At 37.3% G+C, this 19915-nt stretch overlaps 1 protein-coding gene across 1 annotated transcript; it reads right to left on the minus strand.

Moving 5' to 3' along the window:
• Nucleotides 1-311: 311 nt before the first annotated feature.
• LOC108914600 lies at nucleotides 312-19554 on the minus strand. Its single transcript, XM_023456921.1, has 4 exons — nucleotides 19487-19554; nucleotides 12054-17849; nucleotides 4899-4931; nucleotides 312-4651 (listed from the first exon to the last, which is right to left on the minus strand). Exons 2-4 carry the CDS (start codon nucleotides 17827-17829, stop codon nucleotides 795-797), a joined length of 9666 nt encoding a protein of 3221 aa, XP_023312689.1. The 5' UTR covers nucleotides 17830-17849; nucleotides 19487-19554; the 3' UTR covers nucleotides 312-794.
• Between the last annotated feature and the right edge of the window lie 361 nt (nucleotides 19555-19915).

The raw sequence follows: 19915 nt of genomic DNA on the forward strand, positions 1-19915 counted from the left end.
TGAAAGATCAAACGAACTTACCTGTGAAGTTCAATTGTTTCGTTTCGAACAGGTCACTTGTATTTTAACTACGTAGTACACCATTTTCGCACCAGATGGCAATAAGTTTAAAGAAATAGAAAACTTATATCACCCGAGTCCTACTTCAGCCAACAACCTATAGATGTCACCATTATATTTAGAGCCGTTAAAATCTGAAGTAAACGGTCGGACAAAAAAAAATTTAAATTTAATATCCAATAGAATAATAACGATAACAATAATAATCTTTATTCTTTCAAAAATACATAGACGATTTCTATAAGTGTATCTTTATTAGATATTAGGGTTTTGACCAAAGCGTAGATCCCAAGGAAATAATCAGTGAAAAATACTCTCTTTTAACAGCGAGCATGGCAATAACTTGTGAACGAATCCATTTTTGAACAGCTTTATCAAAATTATGGATTACTATTATATTTCCATCATCTCTGAAGTTTCGAAAACATGTTACGTCAGAGATTTGCTTCTTTATTGAATTTTATGTCGGGTTGAAAAGTCAAAGTCAAAAAGCACCTTACAGTAAATAAAATAGTAGGTAAATGGTAAAGCTTTGCATAAGAATTTCGGTAGTTATCCACTTTTACGTCACCTCTCTTATACCTACTATCAAAGTACTCGGCAATTCTCTTTCTTATTACTACACTCAAAGTAGTGGACTTTGTTGAGTTGGACGTCGGGTTGAAAGAAGTAATTGTTAAATGGTCAGGGTGAGCATAAGGGCTTCATGACTGACCCATTTTTTCATCACCTCTCTACATTTCCTTCTTATTCCTATCCTCAAAGTAGTCGACAATTTGGAGGTGACCCTTAGCAAGAGCGAGCTGCTGTGCCATGTTGCCATCTCCATCTCCAATACCGAAATCGGCATCTAGCTGAAGAAGAAATTTGACCGTCTCCAAGTGACCGTTCGAGGCAGCAAAATGCAGTGGCATACGACCGTTCACATCTTTTACATTGACATCGCCACAGGTTTTCGAGAGACTCGAGGCAAGTTCGAGAAGGCACTGGACTGTGTCTAAGTGACCGTTCGATGCAGCTAAGTGCAGTGCGGTCAGGCCGTCATTATCTCCGGCAACAAAATCTGCACCCAATTCAATAAGGAACTTGACAGTATCCAAGTGACCTTTCCAAGCGGAAAACTGCAATGCCGTTCGTCCGTAATTGTCTCCAAAATTGAAATCGGCACCCCGCTCGAGGAGGAACTTGACCGAGTCCAAGTGACCATACGAGGCAGCAAAATGCAGTGGTGTTCTACCGTGAAAATCCCCGGCATTGAAATCTGCGCCCTGTTCCAGAAGGAACTTAACTGTTTTCAAGTGACCATTCCGTGCAGCTAAATGCAGTGCCGTGAGACCATTACCGTCTCCGGTATTGACATCTTGGCCCAGTCCGTGAAGCAACTTCACCGCATCCAAGTGACCGTTCAAGGCAGCGAAATGCAGCGGGATTTGTCCGTTTTTGTCTGCACTGTCGATTCTTGCTCCTTGCTCGGCAAGAAAGTCGATGGTTTCGAAGTGGCCTCTGTTAGCTGCGTAGTGCAGCGGTGTCCGACCAAACAGGTCCCTGATGTTGATCCCGCCCTCCTGCACGATAGTTTGTATAAACACGAGTAAATTTTCATTCTTATTTTGTCTGTTGATACCGATTTTCCCCGCGAGGTACTGGAAAACGTTTTTCTTTTTTAAGGAAATGCGACCTAGCACGTCGGGGATGTCGATTTCTTTGTCTCTGATAATTTTGAAATCCACGCATTTGAGGATGAATTGCAAAATGACTGTATAACCCTCCTGCGCCAGTAAATGAACAAATTTATGGTTACTCCTGTTCTTGTGACACGTGTAGGAGTAATATTTCTCGAAAACATTAGACGGTATGGAATCTAGGACCTCCTTTAGGAAATTGTTCAGAAAAACGTGTACGGTTAGAAATTCGGAGCACTGCAGGATTTTGACGAATAACTCTTGAAATTTTACGTTTGGATTTCGTAACTGAAGTAGCAATTCGCTGACTAGACTTTTAGCCACGAAATATTCCGCGAAAGTCCTGTGAATGAAGTGGATTTTACCGTTTGACTTCTGCACGATTCCTATCTTTAGCATGCTTTCGTTTCTATCTTCACAACCTTCTTGATAACACGAAAAAAGCCGGCGATGTTCCTCGTACAAGATCACATCTAAAGCGAGTATTCTGTGATGAACAAGCATTTCGTCAAACTGTTTATTCAGCGCCCCGTTCGCCGCTGCGTTCCCACACGGATTTCCTTTGTATACGTAGATGTTCCTTTTTTTCTCTATAAACGTATCGTACAATTCCTTAATTACCATTTTCTCTGGCAATTTCAGTTCTGTTCTAGTATCCTTTAAGTACTCTTTGCATCCTTGCCAGACTAATTCTTCCGATTTCGTGTCTTCTTGGAAGATCTCCGCTAGCATTCTCAACTGCAGAGGGATCGCCGTAAAGTCGTCTTCCTTGTCGCCATACCCTTTTGTCCAAGATGTCATTCTGTTTACTAGCGCCCTGGCGTACCGCTCGTACTTTCTTTCATCCTCACCGTCCGTGCCGAGATTGTGCATCCAATAACTAGCGAGAAAGTCCACCTGGTTCTGTTCGGTGAACGGTTGCAACACGAACGGCTTCACCCTCAAAACTTCTTCCAATTTTAGAATCATGTGAGGCCTTGTCGCAACGAAGAGTTTGTCAAAGTTGGCTGCTTGTCGGCACTGCGCCAGTAAGTCGAGAACGAGCTCAGTGTAATCAGGACTGATCTCGTCGATACCGTCGAGCATCAACACGACCTTTTTGTTCATAGAGAACACAAACCTTTCTAAATGGTTCGTCAGTTCTGTCGCCTTTTTAGAATTTAATAGTTTCATTGCGCTTATAGATCCCTCTCTATTGTTTAACGAGTCTCTTAAGATGGTGGTATATTCGGCGAGTTCGATTTTGATCACCCACAAGTGAGGATTTTTGTCTTTTATAGTCGCTGCTAGGTTAGTAAGGACGGTGCTCTTTCCAGTTCCCGCAACGTCCGAGATAAGTATCACGTCTTCGACCATATCATAAATGTCCTCTTCTGAATAAACTTCTTCGTTATTACAGCTCTCTTCATCTAGATTTAAAGAGATTGTCACCTCTCGACATGTTTCTTGCTGCCTTTTAAAGGTACGAGATATATAGTACTGCGAGTTGCGTTCGTTTAGGTCAAAAGGTCGTTCACCCACTTTGATTTCTTTCTTTCTGATCAGCTTTTCTAGGATTTCGGAATTTATAGCCCTCGCCCAAACTTCACGAGCCTGCGTTGCTAATAACTCTTCTAAGCTGACCTGCTTCCCTTGGAAAACTATACGTTGGTCTTTTACTAACCTGTCCTGGCACTCATCTGAGAGATCCTTGAACGACACGTAACCATCGACGTGTGAAATATTCAGTCCAATTTGTTGGCCCAGTCCATCGCTAGAATCGTCCACGAAAATAACTTTTTTAAAACTATATTTCTCCAATACATCCTTTAATTTGTTACTTAATTCCCTTATCGCGGTTTCCTCGGTGATTTTGATCCCAACTATTATCAAAAAGGTGTAGCGGGGAAGTCCAAATGCCTCTACGACGCATTTCTGTTCGTCTACTTCACCGTCCGGATTTACGTACAGTTGCTTGCTTCCCTCGCTTTCTAGAACACCACAAACTTTCAACGCTCGCAACAAACGTCCTCCTTCCGAATTGATTTGGAAAATTCTCTTCGGATCCGCAAAGTCAACGTTGTTATGCTTAAACGACACGTTGTAGTTATTCAATTCTTCGCGGTACTTGTCGCTTTTTATCTCGCTGAACATGGCTCTAGCTCGGTCCTCCGTTAGATATTCACCCTTTGGCTGTTTGAACCAATCTTCTACCTTCTTATACAACTCTTGGGAGGACACCCTACGATATAAACTGGAATTGTTCAGGCGGAATAATAATTGTTCAATAATTTTGTCTAATTTATCCCTGTTCGGGTAACTTGAGAAAAATTGTAAATGATCCAAGAAGTCCTTCATGTTTTCCTCCGTCACCGCTTCTTTTTCAAATCCCTTGCCTTGTAAATTCTTATCGAGGTAAATCTCCACGCTGGTTTTTAAATCAGGCAGGATGTTCTCATTAAACGTAAAAAACTGGCATGGGGCTCCTTCGTAGTGTAGCGTGCTGTCGGGTCCGGTAATGCGACGGGTCAAAAAACCCTTCAGGCCTTTCTCGTCGATATTTGTGTTGGTGCAAACGATGACAGTCTTCTCCACGGACTCAGACTTAACCTCAAGGTACGAGAAAAAGTATTTGGGGAGACTGAAGTCGGAGGTCTTAGAGTTGCAGGAAAAGATTTGGTCTTTATTGATTTTCTTGCTCTGTTTGAACTTCGCTTGCAGCAAAACGCATTTGTCTTCCAGTTCGAGCACGAGGTCGTCGAACTTTCCGGCCTGCTGGTTCTCCGTGGAGATCTTCCAGTTCTTCCGGTTGCGAAGAGCATTCAGCAAAACCACAGTCAGTAGATTCAGTTGGAATTGGACACCGTCGAGGCCGGCGTTTCCTTTGCTTTTTTTGTAAGTGTCCGTCATTGTTCCGGCAGATGAAAACTCTGCACCAAAAGTTATTATTAGTTACGTGGTACCTAGAAAACAACAAAAATATATACAGGATGTTTCGCATAAGAACAGAACAGGAACATGTAGGGGGAGCCAAAATATGGTGATTTAACGCAACTTGCTGCAACCCTGATAGTCCAATCAAATTACTTTTTCAGGTGGCAAAAAATAGTTCAGTAATTGAAAATATGTAAAAATTATGAAAAATTCTGTAGAATTCAATGAACTACTTTACCTCACCTGAATCTTTGGGCTTCATTTTCAAAATGGCGCCTAAAGGTCGTAAAAAAACAGTTTCTTTCATTTACAAAAAAACTAAACATTTTAGAAAAAAATGTTTCAAACAAAAGTTGTAGGAATTTTTAGTACAGATCGAATAAACTCAAACCAGTTTTGATCGATAAATAAATTAATGAATTATTGCAAAAAAAAATGCTAAAAATCGCAATTTTTTCAAACGGCTGTGTCTCAAAAATAAATATGTGTTTATGAAACTTGGTGAAAGGATAGCTCTTGGTGAGCAAAATAAAATGATTTTTTCAAAATTGAAAAATATTTTATAGTTTTTGCAAAAATCGAATTTTTAGGCCGCCACATCATTAGGAATGGGGTTGGGTTTAAAATTTTCTTTAATAATTACACACAATGTGCAAATATTGTGCGAGCCTTAAATTGATTTCAAATATCGCAAAAAACAATCGAAAAATCGGTTTTCTCTTTGGGGCCATAAAACTTTGATTAAATTTTTGATTTCAATTCTTATCAAAATGTCGATACTGCTATTCGAAAGTTGACATTTTTTCACGAATTTATAGATAGAATGTCCTACGACCAAGAGGGGCCAACAGTATCGAGCGGCTGTATATAGGAAACTAGACGTGCTACGATTATGGGGTAAAAAATCTATTAACAAATACAACCAAAATCAAAGAAATTGATTTAAAATATTTTCAAGTTTGTAACTTCACCGCTAGGGGGGCGCAACTGCTATAGTGTGACAGAAAATTGTCGGTTTTTCGAAATTTCGCTTAAATCACCTAAGTTGAAAATACATTTTTTAGATACACTGTTAAACCCTTCACAACTTTTGTTTGAACTTTTTTTTTTGTTATTACCATAGCGTCAGTATGAAGGACGCTATCCTGAAATTTTTAAATTGTCAACCCTTTGAAATGCTTCAATTGAACTCTACTTACCGTAAAGTTTGTTTATTAAGGAAGTATAAGAAAGGCATTTCATGAATAATAAGTGAGCTGAATAAACGAATTTTATTCATTAACTCTAATCTAACAAAGGCTAACAGACAAAAATAGCCATCATACATAAGATTTTAACAATTCCTGAACACTGATTTCATTTGATAGAATTTTTATGAAAATGTTAAAAGTTTATTTGAATTAGCTTCATATCTTTAAAATAAAGTAAAAATACAGGTGCTAATACTGAAATATATATATTTTAAACAAAATATCAGCCATAATATATTTATATACTTTTAGGTAGATAATTATACATTAGTAAATATGAAGGCGTAATACTTATATTATCATAATTAATTTACTTGACCTTGAGTACAGGACAAAGTTATAAAACAGCAAGTTACATTAATGCCATTAGTATGTACCTAAATGTGGTTAAATACCTGATTCAAAAGCCTTATTTGAGGCGGTGCCCTTTGCCCCTTTCTTTGTTTTTGAGATTACAATTTGATATTCGTCATGATGAACCAAGAGTACAGGAAACAAACTAGCAAATAGAGATCAGTGTTGCCAGAACATTTTTCAGATTCGTACTAGCCGATCGGTAAAAAAGTACTAGATTTTTTGATAGGGTACTAGAAACCACAGAACATAGAAGTGACACCCGGCCGGCAATACGCACTTAAATTATAAAAACGTTGGCAATACGTTAGGCTCTAGGCATATTTTGGTTTTGCAACGGTTTGCACCTAACATCTGGTCATAAAATGTGACGTCACGAGTGTGGTAGTTAAGTGGTTACTATTAATTCCTTTTTAGCATTAAATTATTATTATCACAGTCTGTTATCTTTTTCTAATGCAAATGTCTAAACAAATGTATGTACATATAATTGAAAGATTTAAATGTAATTTTTTTACTACAACTGCTTAGAAATGATTGAAGATGTTAAATTTGAACAGTTGTCACCAGAAATTTATTTGAACTATTTGTTGACGGGAGAAGGGATACATTTCCAACAGTGAAAATTAGATATTTTGAAAACTTTATTATAAATACTTTGATATCTAAACAATAGGAATTAATCATATGGCATATTTTGGTTTTTTCTTTAATGTGCTTGATGGTTGCCATGTATAACACGTATTTTCTTCAAGTAATTGTTTTGCATGCAAAATAGAATCACTTGTGTCTATTTCCAATCTGTTTCTTATTTTTGTTCTAATTAAGTTGTATTCAGAAAATATCCGTTCACAGGCAGCTGACGAATGTGGTAAACATAAAATTCCTTTAACTAATTTAGTTAAATTTGGGAACATTAGGTCATCTAACTCATTTCTTAAATTAAAAATAATAGCCCAGAATTCGACAATAGATTTATCACAATGTGATTTCAGTTCATCCAGATCAGATATCAATCTCCACTCTGTGTTCAGTTTTTCAATTTCATTCATATTAATTAGATGTGGAAAATATTTTACTGAATCTGTAACAATACTACCTACATCTCCAGACAATGCAACTTTTGGATTAAATTTAGACACAAATTTTAAGATAGGATTTTCAAAATCAAACCTCTTTTTAATTTGCTGGCTTAGTTCTACATAAAAATCTAAACAACGAATTCTAAAATTATGTACCTCCTTTTCATCTAATGCTTCTTGTGTTAATAATATTTCAACGTTAGCTCCAAAATAAATATTTTTAATTTCTAAAAAATTTCTTGGATTAGCTGGATCAATGTCTTTTATATTCAGTTCTACACAATCCTTTTTTAAATAATTTCGTAAAATTGTTTTATATAAATCAGTAACCCTTCTTAATAAAAGGTGTAATTTTGGTTTCTCGGATTGGAATTCACAATTTAATTTATTAATTATGTCTAAAATATATGAAAGGAAGTTGAAATATATTTTATAAATTGGGTTTTTTAAGGAAGTTAAAATTTCATGGCAAGAATGTAAATTTTCTTCAAAACATTCATTAGTGAAAAACATAATTAAAGCACTCCAATTTTCCAATATTCTGTCTACGGCAGCCTAAAAAAAACAATTGCGATTAAATTATTTAAAATGATCAATACTTACATACTTGAAGGGATAGCCATCTAGTTTGATTAGGATGTAAAAGTTTGTGTGGTTTTAAATGTAGAAATCCCTGACATTCTCTTAATTTACTTGTTCTTTTACTGCTGTTTGATACGTAATTATAAACATTTCTGATGAAATCTTCTAAACTACGAGGTAATTTTTTTGCAGCTGCTGACGAGCACAGGTGGAAGGAGTGACACACACATCCAAGTACAAATAAATTAGGTACTATATCTTTAAATCGGGCTTGAACACTTGATATGCTTCCCATCATTACTGATGCATTGTCAGCCGCAAAACCAATTAAATTTGTCACTGGTATTTCCAATTTTTCTAAATAGTTTACGATCTTGTTGAATATTCCTTCAGATGTGCTATCTCCCATTTTAATCAATCCAAAAAAATTATCTTTAAGTTTTCCACTTGTTACGTCATAAAAACGAACAACTAAGGCTAAACACTTTTCAGTGTTGATATCAGTGCTCTCATCTATAATGAGAGAAAAAAAATTGGTTTGTAATTTTCTTGATATGATTTCGAGTTGTTCTACGGCCAAGCAATTCTTAGTTAACCAAGTTGCTTTAGTACGACCACATTTTAATAATTTAGCAATCTTGGAATCGGGAGAAACATGTTCAATGAATTTACTTAAATGGTCCATCAACCGAAAAGGTAAGTTGTGTTCGTGAATAAACATGCATAGTTGTAATTCTGCTGTCTTCACGATATTCTCCTGTTTCAGTTGTTCATTGGTATTACAAAAAGTTTCAATCAACGGTGTTTTTTCACATTTTGACATATTTTTAACATGTAAATTTGTTTTCATGTGTCTTTCTATATGTGACCTACCACCGGCAATTATTTTATTACAGCAATTGCAAAATGTGTTATTCGACTTATCACTATTAAGCCATGGAAATTCTCGTTTCCAATCTTCTCTAAACTTTTGATCATAGATTTTTTTTTTCTTTACATCTGATTCATTTGCCTTGGTGTTGACAGATTCAACTTCAGTTATGCTTTAAATAAAATAAGACCTGATAACTATGAATGAAATTTATAAACAAATTAATACTTACTTTCTTTTTAACTCGACGGTTTTCTCAGTTTCACAATCTTTCTCTGTGGAATTGCCTGCGTCTGCTGGAGCTGGACGAGTAGATTTTATGATATATCTGAAATCATCATTCACTTATTAAACCATAGAAATTATTTTAAAAAATTATACGTACCGATCCATTATAATATGTAGAGAATATATAAGATATGTAGAGAACAATCACTAGATCATACATTGAACACTATTGCACTAGATTTGTACTATTAATAGATTACTAATTATTAATTAGTAATTACTACTACAGATTACATATACTCAGATATCAGATGTCAGAAATTCAAACATTCCAAACTAAATGGGCCCAATGGGAGGGGGAGCACAGACCACTAACAATTATTGTTAGAAAGAATTGAACCGCAAACTTAAGATATCAGTGATCTTGACAACAATGTTGGTAGCGCTGTTTTAAATTATATTTATGTATTTAATTAATTGTTAACAACAAATAGGAAGGAGCATACACATATTCTCCCCACAATATTAATAGAGGTAAATAAAAGTCAAATTGAAAAAACGTACTAGAATTATAGTAGGCGTACTAACGTACTAAATTACAATAAAAAGTACTAAATCTAGTACGAACGTACTGACTCTGGCAACACCGATAGAGATGTGTTGCGATTTCACTGTCCTTATTCGACAATTCACGTATGTAGAATGCAAAGCTTAATTTGGAATGTTGCACCATATTTCTTTAAACCATGATTATACATTATTTCTTATTTTCACATTGCACACATTAAAGATAGGTTATGTTGTTTACCACAGAATATCAAGGAAAAGAATGCGAACTTCATTCAAAACCACAGAAACAAGACGACAGTGGCGCAACTGGTTGCCAAGCAGAGAATTACGTTTCACGCGAAAACAAAATAAAAAATTTAAATTTTTTAAATTTAGTTTTACATAATATTCTTTTATACAAAATTGTTCGTGTATGTTGCAAGAAATATTTTTATATTTTAACTCAATAGTACAGTCGTATACTTAAAGAATATTGTGATGTAAAGCTGTCTGTAAAAGAATATTTTGCTCGATAAAATTTTAGGAAGAAAAATGAAAAAGTGAATGGATAATATCTTTTTATTTAAAATGGATATAGAATATTTATACAGATGAAATATATGATGATACAGCATTATATAATAACAATTAGTTAACAATAATTAGATTAAATTGACGAATTAACACCAGCCAACAGAATTGCAAGCTATGACGTAAATAGTAAATAATTTACAGAGGTTTGCAAAAACAAAACGATGCTACATCTTTATTAAAAACAAATATGCCTGAGAATATATTTAAATATTACGTACTATATGACACTGGATATTACATATCACTCGTAGATGTTGAACTGCAGTCATCAGTCATGAGATCAAGTACTATAACAAAGAATATCTTAAATTTTTCTATATAGTGGAGTCAAGATAGCTTAAAATTACGCATTATTTCGAAATAATTATGGGGAACATGGATTTTCCTTAAACCTTTTGAAATTACTTGGAGATAAGTATTAGAAAAAAGTTATAAACTTATTTCTGTACGCTAATTGTTGTTGTTGTTGTTGTTGTTTAAACAATAATAAATAGTTTTTTTTAAGAACATTTAAAATAATTCAATGAATTTAAAATCGAATTCTTTCGAATTGACAATATAGGGGTTTTCGATGTCCCTGAACAAGAATGTGAAGTCGGAAAATGAAAATTCAGAATGGCTGATCCAATATGGCCGACTATTTTAAACAATTTATTTAACAATTATCGATTTAAATCAAACTCGTTTATATTTGTAATATAGGGGTTTTTGAGGTCGCTAAACAAGAATATAATGTCGGAAAATGAAAATTCAAAATGGTTGATCCAATATGGCCGACTATTTTAAACAATTTAGTTAACAATAATTATCGATTTTAAATCAAACTCGCTCATATTTGTAATATAGAGGTTCGAAAAATTAAAATTATAAATTACAAGTGTACGAGCGTAGATATGTATAACCTCAAAATGGACAAAATATGTGAATAATACACTTTTTAACACACTGATAACTGCAGCTTCCTCGAAAACATAAAAACCATATTCTTATACCATTTACAATAATAATTTTAATTTAATTCTTATAAACAAAGAACGCTTTTAAAATAAATAAAACTGTAAGTAACAAAAAATATTTGGTGTGCTTAGCTTCGTCACCCAAACTGACAAGAAAAACAACTTTCAAAATTCCCCTTCGCAAGCAAGGCTATTGTATATATTTCTATGTAAGTAGTATACACCATGTGCATGCTATACTCACCGAGCAGGTTTCCTCTCTCTTCTGTCTCTCTTAAATTTTAAAAAATTAAAAAATTATAAACATTTCATATTCACAGTGCGGTAGTAAATTTTACTTCGAGAAATTTTGTCTTGTGATTTATTTCTATTCCTTTGTTCATCAAATTCAATAAAAAAAATTATTAGTTCGTTGATATTTATTTTTAGAGGTCGCTCGAAAACATTTTAGGTACACTACTTTTAAAGTTAAAAGAATTATGCGTGATCTTTAGAAATTAAAATATCAATTTGAAATTTTCAAAATCGAGATTTTTTTCAACTTAGAAAATGATAATAACGAAAAAAAAAATTTTAAATAAAAAAAATTCAATATTTGACGATTTTGGAAATTTTTAAAAATTTGAGACCTCTAAAAAATTTTTTTTGAGGGGGCTCTTAAAACATGATAAACTAACATATTTTCACAAGACACGAAAAAAAATATTCGTTTTTTTTTTGGGCCACCCTAATATACAGGGTGATTCAGTCATAATGTCAATAATTTTAACCACGTATTCAGAAGGCTTGATAAATTAACATTTTACGCAACTTTCCTCCTCGGTAATGTCATTGGAAAAATTTGCCGAGTTGGACAATCTAAACGGAACAACAACCCCTGAGGAAGAAAATAATTGTTAAATGTAAGGATCAGTACTTACCATTTTTCCATCACTTCTTTACATTGTTCTCAAAATAGTCGGCAATTTGATGGTAACCTTTATGTAGAGCTAGTTGCAATGCCGTATTGTCGTCTTTGTCCCTAATACTGGAATCGGCACCCATTTCGTGAAGGAACTTGACTATATCCAGCCGACCCTTGGAAGCAGCAAAATGCAGAGGCGTGCGGCCATCGCTGTCTTGGAAATTAACATCACCACAGGTTTTTCCGAGACTTTCCATAACGGTTAATAATTGCCCCTCCATGACAAGATTCGCAGCATAAAAATCTTCAGCAAGCTTAAGAAGGCAATTGATAATGTCCAGGTGACCATTCGCCGCAGCCAAATGCAACGGCGTACTTCCATCATCATCTCCAACATATAAATCGCCCCCCTGTTTGAGGAGGAACCGAGCCGTGTCGAATCTACTATTGGCGAGAGCAACGTGCAGTGCCGTAAGGCCGTCCTTATCCCTAACATTGAAATCGGCGCCCATCTCAAGAAGAAAACCGATTACATCCAAGTGTCCGCTCCACGCAGCAAAATGCAATGCCGTGCGACCGTTGTTGTCCTTGTAACCAACGTCTTCGCCGAGCTTCCCGAGATATTCAACAACGGACAATTGACCCATCATAGCAGCCAACTGCAGTGGCGTGCTGTCATCACGATCACCGACATGGAAATGTAGACCCCGGTCGACAAGGAACTTGACAGCGTCTAGTTGACCATTCCCGGCAACCAGATGCAGTGCCGTCAGGCCCTCATTATCTCTAGCTGTTAAATCTGCTCCTTGTTCGAGAAGGAATTTAACCGTGTCTAACCGCCCTTTCGAAACGGCAAAATGCAGTGGCGTGCGGCCATCGCCATCTTTGACATTGACGTCACCACAGGCTTCCACGAGACTTTCGACAACGGTCGATATTTGATTAACCTTCTCGGCACCAAAATCTCCAGCGTTAAAAGTTTCCGCTAGTTTAAGAAGACACTTAACCGTGTCCAAGTGACCATTCGCCGCAGCTAAATGCAGAGGCGTGCTTCTGTCATCTTCAATAAAGAAATCTGCTCCTAGTTCAAGTAAGAATCGAGCCGTGTCGAATTTACCGTTGAGGGTAGCAACGTGCAGTTCCGTAAGGCCATCTTTATCCCTAACATTGAAATCGGCACCCATTTCGAGGAGCAAGTTGACTATATCTAGGTGTCCGTTCCAGGCAGCAAAATGCAGGGCCGTACGACCGTTTATGTCTTTGAAATTGACGTCAGTGTTGAGATTCATGAGATATTCCACAACGGCTAATTGCCCACCCCTGGAAGCCGTATGCAGTACTGTGCTGCCGTCGCTGTCGCTAACGTTGATATGTACGCCCAGTTCAAGAAGGGATTTGACTGCGTCCAAGTGACCGTTTTCGGCAGCAAAATGTAGTGCCGTCAGACCTTCGTTGTCTCTAGCAAATAAATCTGCGCCTAGTTCGGAAAGCAACTTGATCGTGTCAATGTGACCTTCCCAGGCAGCGTGATGCAGTGCTGTGAGACCTTTGTTGTCCCTAGCGTTGAAATCTGCGCCCAGTTCAAGAAGGTATTTGACTGCGTCCCAGTGACCGTTCGAAGCGGCGTAATGTAGCGCCGAGCGGCCGTCATTGTCCCTAATATTTAAGTCTATCCCCAGTTCATAAAGGGATTTGACGCTGTTTAACCGGTTATGCTTAGTAATGAAATGCAGTGCGGTGCGGCCATCGTTATTCGTAGTATTTAAGTCTGCGCCCAGTCGAAGAAGGTACTTGACTATGTCGAACTGGTCGTAGGAGGCAGCTAGGTGCAACGGCGTGCGACCGTCGTTATTTCGAGTACTGAAATCTGCGCCCAGCTCAAGGAGCAATTTGACTGTGTCCGAATGGCCGTTCGAAGCGGCCAAGTGCAGCGGCGTGTTGCTGTCGCCATCTCTAACGTTGACGCTCACACCCAGTTCCAGAAGGAGTTTCACTGTGTCCGAGTGCCCGTCCCACGCAGCCAAATGCACTGCCGTGCGTTTTTTATTATCGACGGCATTGAAATCTGCACCCCGTTCAAGAAGTACGTTGATTATTTCCAAGTGACCGATCTCAGCCGCAAAGTGTACTGCGGTTTGTCCATTGTTATCTGCGATGTCGGTTTTTGCTCCCAGGCTAACAAGGAACTTCACCGTTTCGAGCTGTCCGTGTCTTGTCGCTTCCAAGAGTGGCGTTCGTCCCATCATGTTCCTAATGTCGATTCCGACGCTTTGCAGTAAAGTTTCTATAGCATTCAGCGAATTTATAGCCATTTTTTCCTTGATCATTAAATTTACTAGTTCTAATTTCTGGGTATCGTCTTGCGTAGAGGAAATGCCTGTAAATGAACATCCCGAGTAATTTCCGTCCGCGACAGCTTTGAAATTTACGCACTTGAGGATGAGTCGCAATAGTGTGACGCAACCCTCCTTTGCAAGCAAATGAAGGCAGGTATCAAATTCCACGGATAAATTGTTACTGTCACGGGACTGGTAACCCTCAAAAATGTTCGAAGGAACAGAATTCAGCATATTCCGTAGAAAACTGTCGAGGAAGGAGCGGATGATTTGATATTCGGGTGAATGCAACGCTGTTTCGATAAAAAACTTTTGAAAATTTACCTTTGGATTTCGTAACTGAAGTTGCAATTCGTGAACTAGACCTTCAGCCACGAAATATTCTGCGAAAGTCCTATGAATGAAGTGAACTCCGCTACTTGATTTCTGCACGATTCCTATCTTTAGTGCATTTTCGTCGATGCCATCGTACCCTTGTTTATAGTGCGAGAAATGTCGGCAATCTTGTTCAAACAGGATTACTTCTAAAGCGAGTATCTTGTGATAAATAAGCGCCTCATCGAACTGTTTAATCAGCGCCCCGTTTGCCGCTGTGTTTCCACTCGGATTTCCTTTGTGGACGTAGATGTCCCTCTTTCTCTTAATAAACATTTCGTATAACTCCTTGATATCCATTTTCTCTGGCAATTTCGGTTCGACCCTAGTCCCCCTTAAATATTCCCTGCATCCCTCCCAATCCGACGGCCCACCCTGTTTTATGCTTTCTTGGAAAATCTTCGCTAGCATTTTCAGTTGCTGAGGGATTGCCGTGAAGTCAACTTCGTGGTCGAAACGGTGTCGTTTCGTCCAAGACGACATTTTGTTCATCAGCGTCCTGGCGTACCTCTCGCACCTGCCGACATTCTCGCCATCTATATTCAAATTATGTCCCCAGTAACTGGTAAGGAAGTTCACCTGGTTCTGTTGCGTAAAGGGATGCAATACGAACGGCGTCACCCTCAAAACTTCTTCCAATTTTCGGACCATGTGCGGTCTTGTGGTAACGAACACTTTCGCAAAGTTGACTGTTTGTAAGCACCGAGCCAGCAGACTGAGAACGAGTTCCGTGTAATCGGGACTGATTTCGTCGATCCCGTCGAGCATCAATACGACTCTTTTGTCCATGGAAAACACAAACCTTTCTAAGTTGTTCGTCAATTTTGTCGAGTTTTTCGAATTTAACAGTTCCACTACGTTTACGGTTTCTCGGTGATTTGTTAGGGCGTCCCTTAAGATGCCGGTATACTCAGTGAGTGCGATTTTAATCACCCACAAGTGAGCGTTTCTATTTTTTATAGTCGTCGCCAGTTTAGAAAGGACAGTGCTCTTCCCCATCCCCGCACTGTCGGAGAGTAGGACTACATCTTCCTTCACTTCATAGATGTTATGCTCGTCTATTTCTTCGTTTGTCCTTTTGAATGTGCGGTTTATGTAAAACCGTGCGATGTTCTCGTCCAAGTCAAAAGGTCGCATCCCCACTTTCACTTCTTCCCCTGCAATAATCTTTTCTAGTATCTCTGCGTCTACAGCTCTTAAATAGTCTTCGGTTGTACGAGCAGCCAATAATTCTTCTAAACAAACAGACCGTCCTTGAAAGACTATATTTTTCGTTTTTAATAAACTCTCCTGGGAACCCAATGATAGATCCTCGAACGTCACTGCTCCATTGACAGTTTCATAGCAAGGTCCAATATGTGTGAAGAGGGCATCGTTACACCCGGTAATCAAAATAACCTTCTTATACTCTTTCTTGGCCAATACATCTCTTAGTTTATCCCACATTTCCATTGTTACAGACCCTTCGGTAACTTTAAGTAGAGTCACTATTAAGAAGACGTACTTAGGAAGCCCAAATGCCTCTAGTACCAATTTCTGGGTGTCGATGTCATCGTCAGAGTCGGTAAAGAGTATTTTCTCTTTATCGCTCTGCACAGAGTGATAAATTTTTATTGCCTGCAATAGATGGCCGTGGGCTACAGCGACGCGAAATATCTGTTTCGGGCCTTGGAAATTCAAGTCGTTTTTGTGGAGAGACACCTTATACCGTTCTAATTTTTGACAGTATTTGTCCGTCCATATCTCTGCGAACATGGCCTTGGCGTGAAGTTCTGTAAAATACTCGCATAAGCCCTTTTTTTGCTGGAACCAATCCATTACTTTAGAAAACATTTCCAGTGAGGTTATCTTTCCCTGTGAATTGCCGCAGCACTTTGTGAGTGACAATAATTTTTCAATGTTCTTCTCCAGGGTCTTTAGAGGCGGATAATTGAAGTAAATCTGTAAATGTTCCGAAAAGTCTTTCAAGTTTTCTTCGGTAATAACCGATTCTTCGATACCTTTGTCTTTAAAATTCTGTCTGTAATAGCTAACTGTTGTTTCCATCAAGCCCGGTAAAAATGTATCTTTAAGCGTATAAAATGAACAATCGCCATCTTCATAGTGCAGCAAACTTTCAGAATTCTCCCCTCGATGGTCTAAAAAGTCTAGAGCCTTCTGACTGACGCCTGCGTTCGTACAGATGATAACATTTTTCACGTTAAATTTTTGCTTTACTAGTATGTAGGACAGGAAATATTTCGGCACGCTGAAATCATCGTTCTTGGAGTTGGTGGAAGTCAGTTCTTCCAAAGTGATCTTCTTGTTGCTCTCTTTGTGCTTGGATTGTATGAGAACGGCCCCCTCCGACAATTCCAGAACGATATCGTCGAACTTTCCTGCATCTTCGTTCTCCGTAGACAACTTCCATTGACTTAATGCATTTTTGAGCGCGTTTAGAATAACCGTCGCTAGTAAATAAACTTGGTATTCCACTCCCTTGCTCCCCGCGCTGCCGCCTTTCCTGTATTTACTAGGATCTGTTTTCCTCTCTACCTTGTTTTTATTCGATTCTGGACAAACTCCTTTATTTACTGGTTCCAGCCTTGCAAAAACGTTTACTTCCAGGCAAACGACAACTTCTTTTGGCTTTCCTCTCGGGACTTCTTTTGGGTAACTTCCAAGAATGTTGGGATTAGGTTCTATGATGGCTATAGGATCTTTCCTCCCCCCTGAGAGCACTACAACTTTAATATTTTCCATTGTAGATAAAATTGGAATATCTTCCTTCGCTACGGCTCGTTCGCCAGTCATAATATCATAAATATACGTTGCAAGATGCTGTTTAACGTCAGTAGACACGTGTTGGTATTTCTCGTTTGCGTAGAGACATTTTCTTAAGGTGTCCGCCAGACAGGAGGGCATTTTCTGGTTTTTGAAGTAAGTGAGGAAGGTAGCCCAACGCATTCGCCTGAACTCTGCCTGCTCGTCGAGATATGAGCCGCTTTCGTCGGTCCTCGCCCCCAATGAAGCATGGAAGAAGCTGTTGCTGTCTGATATAGTTGGGCATCGTCTCCAAGACTTACCGTTATAAGTATAGCTGGTGGTATCCATGGTTTTTCAATACTAATATTCTAAAACAAAAATTTCGTATTAGTTCGTGAAACGCTCCATTTCCTGCAAGGCAGTAGTAGGAGTAAACCGTAGACAGACACGTATGCGCATTGAGACAAATTCTGGGTCATTTCTGAAAATTTTAAGTTTGTCGTCAGTTACACTTATTTCCTACACATCTAGTGCTCTATTTGAATGAATTCCGAAAGCCAAGAAACTTTCTTGGTGAAAGATCAAAATTTGAATAAAATATATAATTCCAACTAAACTGTTAAATAGAGACAAGACTTTTTTATTGTGGTAGTGAACACATTTCAGCAAAACGCATTTACTTATATTCCAGTCAAAATACAAAGCAATAATGATTTATGTTTATGAAAGTAAAAACTTTTATTCTTATTGTAAAAACTTTGATTTAATGTTATTCAATTCTACTTATTTTGGCAGGAATGAATTCATCACCTTCTTCGTCTTGTAAGAAATCTGTCTCTTCAAAAATGCTTTCTGTAAATTCTTCGGTATCATCTGCAGTTTCTCAACGTTTTCGCATGACAATTTTGGCAATTTTTTGTTGCAATTGTGCGAAAACGTTCTCTAATAATCGAAAAACTGCAGATCAAACCGAATATATAGCACTCAGAATTGATGTGTCACGTGATGGTTGTTTTTCTAACCTCAAGAAAACGGGTCAATTAAGGTCAGAATCACGAATTTCCAAAAAAATAACAGATTCCCGCCAAATTTGGTATCCGGGGGTTTTCGGGGTCGCTGATTACGGATCCGAGGTCAATTTTGCAAAATTCAAGATGGCGGATCCAAGATGGCCGACCAAATTTGGCGCGAATACAAGATCAGAGCCTACTAGCACTTTGTTAAGTATTGTAATATGGGTGGCAAGATAATTTATACATTCAAAAATATTTTTTGTATCCAAACCGCTCATTTAATAAAAATTCTACAAGAGGCCCAAAAACTTCCAAATGGTATCACCTATCAGATAAAAAATAGTAGTTATTATTGCCAGAAAGGGGAAAATATGAACCGATATTATTATCACATCATTTGTAGGGGTTGTAAGTTTTAAAAAACACTCTGTATAGTACTAAAATGTGTAGATTGAAAGCAAAAGTCCACACTCTAAAAATAATCAAAATCGAATACGTGTTCGAGTCAATTACGAAAATCAAAAAATTTTCACGAATTTTGAGGTCATCTAACGGTCAAACGAAGCCAATTCGGATACACGTGAATTAGCCCAGACCTACCTATTTTCAGACCACGAATCTGTGCTCCACATTATGTAACACATCATCGTATATCAGAAAAATGTCACGATAAAAAAACCAGAAAAAAGTCTAGACGATTTAGGCGACTACTTTTAATAGTCTCCATCTCGAAAATTAACTTTTGTACACCCTGAACAACTGAAAATAACCTTATCTTAACCTAAAATTACAGTTTCGACGCCAGTTTTTACTTAAAACATGCTGTCAACACATTCTTAATATTAACTAAGATTCGTGTTTTTCATTTGGCTTCACTTTTATAAGTACTATAGGTGTGTTTTCATTCTACGATACCCTATATACAGTTAAATAGTCTGGAATATCACAGGAACAGTTCTAGAAAAAAAAACTAATTATCTTTTGCCTCTTACCTGCGTTAGGTAGACTTGCTTGAAATTCAGTTATCACAAGATCATATATTAATTTGCTTTATTTCTTTTAGAGAGTACTTTTGTTCATAAAATATACAGTTCAATAAATATTGAGGATATTTTGATATTTATAACTTTAGATAACGTGGATATCTTATCTCTACTTATCTGAAACAAGTGTTATGTCGAGAAATCAAGGCCATTACCTTTGTATTGTATTTTGTTCTTTAAGAACTTAGTAGCTTATCAATATAGTTTTTCAATAGAGCAGCAATATGACTGGGGGGCCTTCCTTAAAGCTAAATGAGTTTTATGTCCTATGAACATAACATCCCATAATCCCAACTAAATATATATTATACATTTTTAAAAAGAAAGGTTAAGAAAACCACAGAATAGATATAAAACTAATTTGATATTTACACCACA

The sequence above is a fragment of the Anoplophora glabripennis genome, unplaced genomic scaffold (assembly GCF_000390285.2).
Source record: "Anoplophora glabripennis isolate ALB-LARVAE unplaced genomic scaffold, Agla_2.0 scaffold1291, whole genome shotgun sequence".
Classification (NCBI taxonomy): Eukaryota; Metazoa; Arthropoda; class Insecta; order Coleoptera; family Cerambycidae; genus Anoplophora; species Anoplophora glabripennis.

Excerpts from the sequence above, each read along its gene's own strand:
- LOC108914600 (XM_023456921.1), bottom strand. The coding sequence starts at position 17,829 with ATGGATACCACCAGCTATACTTATAACGGTAAGTCTTGGAGACGATGC. Across the intron at positions 4,932-12,053 it reads TGAGAACAATGTAAAGAAGT|GCGCCATTTTGAAAATGAAG; the intron begins GATGGAAAAATG and ends TACGACCTTTAG. Across the intron at positions 4,652-4,898 it reads AATGAAGCCCAAAGATTCAG|AGTTTTCATCTGCCGGAACA; the intron begins GTGAGGTAAAGT and ends CTTTTGGTGCAG.